Here is a 10,734-nt window from a genome sequence, read left to right as displayed (position 1 = left end):
CCCCCCCCCCCCCCTTTTTTTTTTTTTTTTTTTTGGTTAAGACATTCCTCCCTCGTATCTGGGAGAGAGCAGGGGACTAATTCCGCCTGGGGTCTCTCTGCGGAGAATTGAGTCGGGGCAGTCCGCAACTTCCCCAGCTGGAGGTCTCTATCTCCTCCGTATTTCGGGGAGCCCTGCTGCGCAGGGAACAGCACCGGCGTGTGCGCAGGTGTTGGAGTTGGGCCCGAGGCCCCCCTGTTGGTGGTGTCATCCTTTCCAAGGGTTTGAGGAGAGATATTGGGGAGAGAAGGAAATCTGGGGTTTGTTTGGTTGAGAGGTCAGGGGAAGAGAGGAAAGGAGGGCGAGTGTTTACTGACCCTCCCTAATCTCTTCCCACCCAGTTGGAAAACGCAGGTCCTGTTTGGGAAGCTCCCGAGCCCAGTAACCCACCAGTGGGATTCTCCTGACGCCAAGGCACAGTCGCTGCGCTACTCCCCGCTGTCAATGGCCAGCAAGCGACTTAGATTTCAGACCTGGTCTCCGGTGGGAGGGAGGCTCGGCGTCACTGTGTGGGCTTTTGTGTTGTTCTCTTTTTCTTTTTCTCTTTGCTCTCTTTTTGTGCGCACGCCCAGCCCCATCCCGTAACACACATAATTTAGCTATTTTACATCATTCGTTATCTAGCGCCCTGAAACTGAACATAGAGCCATATATTAGATTGAGGTTAGAAGAGGTGGTGACTGTTTATTTAAGGTGATAAAACGGTTCATCAGCAGTAATCTCCATCGATATGTGCCACCAGAAGATGAAGGATGAGGGGACAAGCCACAATTAATTGCCTTATAGTTTTGTAGGAGAGAGTGGAGCCAGCCCAGACCCGCTTCGATCTCCTCTCGCGCCTCCTATTCATCATCTCCGCAATGTATATGGCGGCCTCGCAGGGGCAGGGGCCGGCGAGGTTTATCTCGGCGCAATATTCTCTCACCCTCACACACTGGCGCTGCCATTTAATTTATTAATACAGTCATCAGGAGACAAATAAAACCCACATTTCCTCCCTCTTTCTTTCTCTCCCCCTTTTGTCTCTCCCTCTTGGTCCCAGGGCCAAGCCGGCAGCCAGGCCGAGCAGGGAAAGCCCAGCGCGTAGGGAAGCCTTAAACTCTTCTAGAGAGAGGCTCCCAGAAGGTTCCTGGGAGCTGGGCCGCCCCGCGGGGGCAAGACCACAATCGGTTCCCCTAGCGGGCCTGCCTCGCCTCTAGACCTGCTCCTAGACCCGCTCCTGGGAGCCTAGAAGACCCCTTCCCGCTGGCAGGAAATGGGCAAGGCCTTCAACATACAGCTTAAGTGCTGGGGGGCCTGGCGCCCACCCCGTGCACGGTCCACCGCCATCCCAGCCAGCCAGTGGCTTGGCGCGGGGAGGGCTAAGCAGGGAGTGCGGGCTGGAGGGGGACGTGGAACTCTGGTGCGAGAGACTCCCAGCCACAGCGCTCCGCCTGCCCTCGGCCCCGTCGGCCAGCGCCCTCGGCGACCCCAAGGCCCAGTGCCCCCGCCACGAAGCACGCGGAGCTGCCAGCAGGCGGCACTCCCGGGGCCGCGTCGCCGTCACCGGGCGGCGATCGATGGGCGCCGGCCCCCACCCGGCTCGGCCTGTGGGACAGAGGGCCGCGACCTCGGCGGCGGTCGCAGAGAATTTATAGCCGGGCGGTTACCGCCGCCCAGGCGGGGAGACAGGCTTTTCAGCTGCTCCTCGGTTGCCTTCCCGGAGGATACGTGAGGGCAGGCGAAAGCGGCGGAGAGGCTTTGGGGAGCGAAGGCCCAGCGCGTCAGGCGCGTCCCGAGGGTCCCCGCTCCGCCTGCGCCCACGCGCTCCTGCCCACCTCTCCAGAAGGCAAAAGAGCCCTGAGACGTTTTATATTTCGCCTTTCCTAGAACGAGAAATGAGATACCTGAGAACTCTGGCTTGCTTTGCCCCCTTTACCTTAAAATAGATCCATTTTCAATTACACAAGTCGCACGTGCCCTTGTAAAAACATTCGAACAATACAGAAGGATAAGGCGGGAAGAGTGAGAGTCTGGTCTTCACTCCACTTGGCCTGGCCTTCTGAAGCCAGTGGGTGAACTAGTCAATAACTTAATGATACCTCCTTCTCTTACTCAGAGACCCATAAACAAGAGTATTAGCAGATCTATTCAAGAGAGAGAAGAGACCATGATCTCTTACATTCCCTAATGCTAAAATGGCATTTCGAAGTATCTTGCTTGGGGAATATAATATCTCTCACAGATGTAGACAACATTTTATGAATAATAATTATGAAGTTGTGAAAAAACTTACCCTGATTTTAAGAGAAAATAGGAACATTTATTTGCCTCTTCTTTATGAATACAAATAGATGTACTATGTATTGTTTGGCCTGGAATGCTGTATCATGTATATAATACATACGTATTTTTTATGTGTAGTTTAAGCATCTAGCCCACTTTTTTCCTCAGATCTTTTCACGTAGGTGTTAGTGGCTTGCTGTCTAGAAAACACTCTGCTAGAATGTTTGTCCACTTGGGCCACATTTGTCAACCCCAGCTAATCAGTTACTTGTTTTAGTCGTCCTCAGGCTCCTTTGGGACTCCGAGACATAAGTCAGAAGCCACATGTTTTCAGTGGCAGAAGTTTTGTATTAAGAAACAGTAATGTTAGGATACAACATGTATTTTGACATAGCCTTTCAGGTAGAGTATTTTGAAATAGCATGAAATGGTTTATAAATGAAGAAAACCTATACTGGATGGACTAATGATGGTGGGTTGGCCTTGCCTACCCTGCAGGTGTTCTACATATTGGGAGAGCCTCAGCTTGTCACTCTGCGGAATGCTGCTATTAAATATTTCAATACTTCATGGAGACAAATGAAATTTAATAAGTTGAAGAAGTACTTTAGAGGACTTCTTAGAGAAAGGACTAGCCATACTCTATCGTGTATAACAAATAACAGGAGTGTGCTTGTTGTCTGTGTGGGTGGTGGCCGGAGTTGGCACCTTTCCTCATTTTATTGCTGATGTAGTGGGTGTGACGTTACAGGTTGTGGAGATCTTGTAAGTTGACAGAATCTCTGGTATGGACTGTTAGGGAGGAAATACCAAATGCTCTTTCTTCTCACCCTTTGTTTCACTGAGCCAACCAGAAAGGGAAAGTCTGTTAACTCCCTGGGGTGATTTATTTTTATTTTTATGGGCATATTGCCTTTGCTTATTGTCATTTGTTTTAAGCTAGTTTTGCTAAGGCGCTGAAAGCTCATTTCTGAAGTTAGGCACTGAAATTCAAAATTGTGGACATTATCTACTTACTTTTCAAATCATCCTCTTACATTAACCTCCCCAAACCCAAGAGTGTGGGAAAAAGAGAGAAATCTCTTTAGTTCAATCATGCTACAACAGTTTTGCAGCCCCCAAATCGTGACTTCAGTGAAATATTTCAATTATATTAATTGAGTTATGAGTTTGGATATAAAATTCTCCTAGTTTTCATTAATCTTAGATCTCTAGGTTTGGAGGCTTTGGAGTCAGGCAGACCTGATTGTGAATCCTTCTCAGCCACTTTCTAGTTTCTGATCCTTGGTCAAGTTCCATTGCTCACGAAGCCTCAGTTGCCTCATCTACAAAATGGAAATGGTGATATTTAGATAATACGGTGGTCGTTTGGTTGAAGGTAGGTGTCTGGCACATAGTAGGCACTTGGTAATTGTGAGTTTTTATTGTCTTTCCTTCTATCCCCCCTTTATCTTAAGGTTTTTGTTTTCACAATCAGAAGCTTGAGAGGGTGTGTGAAGTGTCTGCATTCTGGAGGAGTGGACTTACGGTGAGACTGCCTCCTTCCATCTAGCCCTAGGGTCAAAAGCAGAGCCTGGCACAGTTTTGACATTAGTTTGTCTTGCTGAAAGAGGGGTCCTTTGTGTGATGGAGGTCCAGGAGGCATGGCCACTTCACTACCTGCAGAAACAGGTTGCTACTTTTCACTTGAGAGGCCTGGGGACACCCTCAAGAGTGAGGTCAAAGGTCCTCTCATTCCCTGGGCTCTTTTGGGGGAAGTGGAGGAGTAGCTGCCGGAGGGGAAGGCGCCGTGGGCTGGAGCCCTTCTTCACTGCAATAGGATACTCACCTAGTCAACCTTCAGTTCGCGGTGAAGCGAATGGCAAAATGGTATCGTACACCATGCTGGGTTGCGATTAGGTGTTCCTCGAAGGTTCCTCAGTGACTCACTTTTCACAAGTTCTTTGGGCATTTCAATTGTTCAAGCACGGATAGGGCACACCCAGGGCGACCCACCAGGACTAGCTGTGACCAAGGCTGGGCGCAGGAGCCCAGAGGGGGACCCGCCGCCTAGCGCTGGCGCATCCGCTGGTGCCCAGCTCTTGCCATCTCCGCCAGTCGGGGCTCGCCCGATATCAGGCCCAGTGCCACAGGACTCTGTTGCGCAGGGGCGCCGTGGCTCCCCAGGGAAGCTGGGCCAGGGAGGCCGGTTTCGCCGGCGGGCGCCGAGGCCGCCTCCCAGAGGCCGGTCCGCCAGGCCAGGGCGCAGACACGGCGGCTCCGCCAGGCCCATTAATAACCCGGAGGGCGCTGCGATCCGACAGCATGGTCGCCGCGGGCCTGCTTCCCGCGGCTGCTTGACCTGTTCCTGACCAGTTTGAGTCGAGGGACACTGGGGGTCCACGGCCGGCCGCCCCAGAGGGGGCTGCTCTGAGGAACATAGGAGAGAGTAGGCTTTACTACAGCTCTCAATTTATAACGCAAAATAATTGCATTTAGCCTCGCGCGCCGGCTGCTCTGAGGAACATAGGAGAGAGTAGGCTTTACTACAGCTCTCAATTTATAACGCAAAATAATTGCATTTAGCCTCGGGCTCAACCGTCTGGGCAGGATTTGGGGCCCTCTCCATTGAACCTTTATCCTCATCATTAAAGACCCATTATCTTGATCGTTAAATTTGCTGTTGGTTTTTTTGGGGGCGGGCTTCCGGGAAGAGCTTGCACGCAAGCACAGGGCACCCCAAACCCGACAGAACAGCACCCCCTTTCCCTACCCATCCCCACCTGGCCGGAGTGCCCGGAGCGGGCGCTTCCGGGGCGTTCGAGAGACCCTAGCGCCAGTGCGCCCTCTGTGGCCGGGGTCTAGAACTGAGGCTCCGCGGGGCCAAGGCTGGCTCCGCCCACTTGCGTGGACGTTCTCGCGGGAGGGGAGCGTGGGTCGAGGAGTGGGGATGGCGTGCAGCGCCGGACCGGTCGCCCATCTGCTGTGGTGATTTTGAAAGTCTCTTCTATAACTGTAAAGAAAGGAAAACCAGACATACCCTGGCGACCAAGGTAGAATCTCTCCGAGATATCAGGTTGGTCGAGAGACCGCCTTTTCTCTTGGTACAACGATAAATACACTTTGAAACACCACTGAGAGAGAGAACCCGAGGGAACAGGGGAGAGGGTCAGAGGGAGCTAGAGGCAGAAGGGAAGAGGGAGAGAAAGGGGCAGAGGCCGGGGAGAAAAGCCGAGAGCCATCGGTTCCTTGGAGACGACAACGCCGTCCGCACCCAACTCGGGAGGCTTTTGGAGGCGCCCGGGGCCTCGACCCTGTGCCAGATGGATTTGGGTGCGACGAATTCCGAGGGAGCGCGTCGGGTCACCTCTCCCCCTGCTCCCAGTGGCCTCGGCGCCCTCCGGCGTCAGTTCCCTCGCAGGTGGCTCACCCGGGCGGGGATGCTGTTGGCACGGGGTTTACCCGGGGTTAACCCTCTCCCTTTCCTCCCTCCCTCTCGCGTGTCTCCGGCAGGTTGCGACATGTGCGCAGACAACCGCAACGGCGAGTGCCCCATGCACGGGCCGCTGCACTCGCTGCGCCGGCTCGTGGGTACCAGCAGCGCCGCGGCCGCCGCGCCCCCTCCGGAGCTGCCCGAGTGGCTTCGGGACTTGCCACGGGAGGTGTGTCTGTGCACCAGCACCGTGCCCGGCCTGGCCTACGGCATCTGCGCGGCGCAGAGGATCCAGCAGGGCACCTGGATTGGGCCCTTCCAGGGCGTTCTCCTGCCGCCGGAGAAGGTGCAGGCCGGCGCCGTGAGGAACACGCAGCATCTCTGGGAGGTAAGTGGGCCGCCACCGAGAACCTTGCCACCCAGCTGGAGCTTTGGCCGGCAAAGAGCCTCCCTTGTTCCCCAGAGGGTAGTGGAGGCTCGATTTCTCTGGTCACGCAGATGCCTGGTATTTGCAGCACCTGCAGTGAAGAGGTGCAGAGCCAGGCCCAGCACTACAGCAACCCAGCCAGGAAGACAGGGCTTACAGGTTTCTGAAGATGGAATCACCATAACAAGCTTCCATTCTAGCTGTGATAGATTTGACTGTTGTCTCCCTTGATCTTGAGAAAAAGAGAAACACCTGAGGAGATAGAACAGAGGAGGCTGGGCATTGGGATGTGAGCTAGGTGAATTTTGTGTCCTATTTTAAGCTCTTCCAACATGTTGTTTTTGTTTTTGCCCACTGGGCAAGAAGGAACATAAGCATAAACAGGAGGAAGGAGAGTCAGGTTCATTTTCTCAGATAAAAACAATTTGGTAAACGCTGAATGTGAGAGACTGTAACATGTTTCACAACTTTCAAAGTGCCCAAAGTAAAGCAAAATCATACTGTGAATCAGATACCACAAATTCTACTTCTCTGACAAAGTACAGTTATTCAGTCTTCAACAAGGTACTGTAGGAAAACTCTGGGCAGTTTGGTATAACCCAATTGATAGTACTTCAATGGTACAATTTTACCTGATGCTATTACTTAAAAGTCAACAACGTATCTGAAAACTATTAACCTGAGATTTGCCTCACATCTTCATGGTTGATTATTGAGGTCCATTCCGGAAGAGACAGACCCTTAATGTAGGTTTCCCCCACAACAATTTTAGATACTCCCACCATGGAGAGTTATTTATGAAAATAAAGTGCCAGAAGTCTTACTCTTAAGCAGTATGTACATCTGACTGAGGCCAGGCAATATAATGGAGTGGGATTTGCCAAAAGACAAACTTTTTTAAATGCCAGGGGCCAAGTTGGCATGGACCTTAAGGCTCCATTAATGGCTCATTTCTGCAATAGCTTGCCCCCCCACTCTTGGCTCAGTAGCCTGCAAGATGATCATTTTTCACTGCAAGTTGCCTTATAGTCACTAACTCATGCGATTCAATAATCCACTCAGATTTTGCTGAGCACCCACTCTGGCCAGCACTATAACTTGGTCTCCAGAATGCTTGTATGACTGTTGGCAGTGGGTACTAAGGCCTGTGTCTGCAGAGCTGCCTTTGATTAAAGGGGAGGAACTAAATCTATGAGCTCATAGCCAAGCAGCCCAAGATGACCACATGGTGGCCACTGGACTGTGTACCCTACAGTTATCCACTGGTGCACTGCACTGTGCCCAGGCTCCCAGGTTCCATTTCACGCCTAAACTATTGTGAAATTATTACTGGAAAACAATTATACATTTTTAATCTTTCAGAATAGAATTCTTGAATGAGGAAAAATGAGGCATATTTATGTTGCCAAATAGTTCCTTTTTTTTTTTTTAAACAAATTTTATATAGGGAAATGGGGTAGGAGAAAATGGTCAATACATTGAGTCAAGTTAGACTTTAGAGCTTTTAGATAGGAAAAACTGACATGTGGGAAATAAAGCATCTGGTTTTGAAATATTTTCTAGTTGGTTTTTGTTTTTGACTAATTAGTTGTTACCTCCACTGTGGTTTCAAGTTTATAAAACAATTCCAGTCACTTTTCTTGTTCCAGTGGTATTATTAGGAACTCTATACCATACAGTTAAAGATCTGCCAGTACTTTTCTGAGGAAATCGTAAAGCAATTGCTTAGTGGTACAGATTTGTTCTATCTGAAAATGTTAAAACTGAGCACTATTACATTGCCCTCTGACGCCTTGGGTTTAGTGCCTGTCTATTTTTAGAGTGCCAGGGGACAAAGCCACAAATATGAAAAAAATCCCATAGCTTATTGTGGTTGTTGGTTTTTGTTTTCCTAAAAGGCTTTGAATGATTGGGATGTTGGCAGGAGACCACTACAGATAGAATATGATGATGTATAGCAATACTGAAAACTGTGGAGCCTTTTTTCTGCACCTTTACTTGTACTTGATGAAGTTAAAATTCTGTTGTAGCAAAGAGACTGGGGAATTTAATTAGTTTGTTGTTGTTGATGATACTTCGGTGGATATAAAGTGAGTTTTACCTGCTGTTTTAGGGTATGTGAGTTGAGTGTGTTGGGGGGTGGTACATAGACTTGGTTCTGTGTTACAAAAAAAGACTTGCTGAGTTTATGCTTGAATGATCTACTTCTAAAAAGGACATAATCTGTTTATTTTTATCATCTGTAAGAATAGTTACAAATAACATGCATTTAGGGGATTGAAGGGATATTAAAACTGAGGCCATGTAATATGTATCAGACTCCTGGGAGATCATATAAATGTGACCGACCAGGGTCAGGTAACTTAGTGCCAATGTCCATGTGTAAGATAAAATACTTATTTAATAGGTTTCAGAGTTCTACTAGTATAATTATTTTTAAGATATGAAGTGTAAGTTTATTTTTAATTTTTAAGCATTATAATTTATTATTTTTATAAAATGTGACCATTTGAATTGTTATATTTATAACAGAAAATTCTAAATGTGGGATTGTTCCTCAGATTTTAGTCTTTCAAATCTAAATTTTATTGTGAAAAATTTTAATTATTATATTTTTTATATTAGAAAGAATCAGTAATTGGAATACACTGTAGGTCTATAGGAAACTTTTGGCAATAATTGTTTAATGACCATGTAATAATTATCCATTTTGAAAACATACTTTTAAAGATATCTTCCAGACTATCAGATCGACATAAAGCAGATCTTGAAAAAATTAAAAGCAATCGATCATTACTATTTCATTTTAAAAGTCAACTGGAATCGTTTCTCTTTCTCACATGTTTTTCCAAGTCACTTGCAGGTGAAGAAATGTCTTTATATTTAGAGTTCAATACTCAGGTCCTGATGGATCTTACCAAGGTTACTTATCTTTATTTCAGTACAATAAATGGATTGCTAGTCACTGTTTCCAAGTAGATGATGGATTTTTGTTTCAGTTTACAGTTCATTGTTTTTAGTAAGGTTGTACTTTATTATACACATGAAGGCTTATTACAGAAACAATCAGATTCACTTTAGTTACTCCTTTTGTTGAAGCATTAAAGGCTCTTTTTGTTTTTTGTAGAAAAATGACTTTTTAAATATTTAACATATATCATTTACGAAGAGCTTGTTTGATTGGTTTGTAAGTGTGCTATCATCTTTTAGTTATTTTCTTTATGTATAATCCTGGTTCATAAAAATACAATTTAAAGAAAGTTTAATATCATGCTACTACCTTCATTATGTTTTGACTCTTTCGGGTATTTGTAGTTTAAGGAGGTTAACAAGCTAAAAGCCAAATTATTAGTCCTCTTTTGGGCCAATTTCTTTTAGAATCAGAATTTTAATGTGTTTTACAAAAAAATAATAAGTTCAGATACTTTAAAACAGAAATGTTACGGGATGGATTAAACAATCACTTGCCTTGCTTATATACCTGTATTCCAGCAAGACTTGGATGCATGATATATTTCTAGCTATTTGGCCATGACGGGAAAGATCTTTCTGAATGTTTTGCAAAGAAAGCATAGTCTTTCTCAGCAATTAGGTCGTATTGATGAGAGTGAGATAATTTTGTCCTAATGTGTTTTCTAATAAAGAAGTGAAAAGGCACATTTGATTCCAACATTTATGAAAACATTATCTCAATTATTAATGTGCCCCTTTTCCCTTGAGATAAATTAATCTAGTCGTACATGGTTTCCCCTTTCTGCTTAACATCAGAATTTAATACGACTGGACCTGAGGAATGTACATGGTGTATACTTTAAATTCTACTGGAAGAAAATACGGAAATTTAAAATTAAGTTACAGTTTAAGATAGCCTAGAATTACTCAAGCCTTTCAACTCAAAGTCTGATTTGACAAGAAATTTTACCAACATTGACAAAATAAATTGCACTTATTTTCACCCTAGAAAAGTTTTTCTGTTAATTGAAATAATGCAGTAACTTGTTAGGATTACAGTCAAGGTACTAATTTTACAGAATTTCTCTTTGTCTGAGTAAAATTTGAGTGTCTCATTTTCAATTGCACTACGTAGAAAGCTTCATTATTTTTCTTCAGAAAATCAAGGGGTATAACATAATGTGGTCCTTTTTGTGGTTTGATTTTGTGCCATAATATTTTAGATTTAATAAGAGTTTTACTTTGAAGCAAATGGCCTATTTTTCATCATTACTATTTAGCTTAGGTCAAAAGACATTAATGAAAACCAATTTTAAAAATACATTACATGCTGCTAAATGTTTATATTTCAAAGCCATCACAGGTAATTGGTACTAGAAGGAAATGAATTGATTTCATATTTTAACTGTATTATGTATGTTTCCATAAGCGACCCAAATCCATCTATAGTACTGTACCCATTTGTATATATTTAGATGTTGAAAAAAATCACTTGAAAATAATAATTTTAAATTCAATAAAAATCATTTTTAAATTCAATTAAAATCACTTAAAAATTGTTCCAGTGATCGTGCTGTAACTGTATACTCCATATTTTGCTTTATAGACCTGGGCTCATTTTGGCCTTATTCACCAAAAC

General features: G+C 45.6%; 1 protein-coding gene across 1 annotated transcript in view; it reads left to right on the top strand.

The window, feature by feature from the left end:
- PRDM6 (PR/SET domain 6) overlaps positions 1 to 10,734 on the top strand; it is a 138,165-nt gene that overhangs the window by 43,362 nt on the left and 84,069 nt on the right. The window contains exon 4 of the mRNA XM_024757169.1: positions 5,797 to 6,104. Coding sequence (XP_024612937.1) covers positions 5,797 to 6,104 — 308 coding nt within the window. The remainder of the gene's footprint in view (positions 1 to 5,796; positions 6,105 to 10,734) is intronic.

Source organism: Neophocaena asiaeorientalis, unplaced genomic scaffold (genome assembly GCF_003031525.2).
Source record: "Neophocaena asiaeorientalis asiaeorientalis breed wild unplaced genomic scaffold, Neophocaena_asiaeorientalis_V1.1 scaffold149, whole genome shotgun sequence".
In the NCBI taxonomy this organism is placed as follows: Eukaryota; Metazoa; Chordata; class Mammalia; order Artiodactyla; family Phocoenidae; genus Neophocaena; species Neophocaena asiaeorientalis.
The sequence above is the reverse complement of the archived record's forward strand: the minus strand, read 5'-3'. Positions and strand labels throughout refer to the sequence as shown.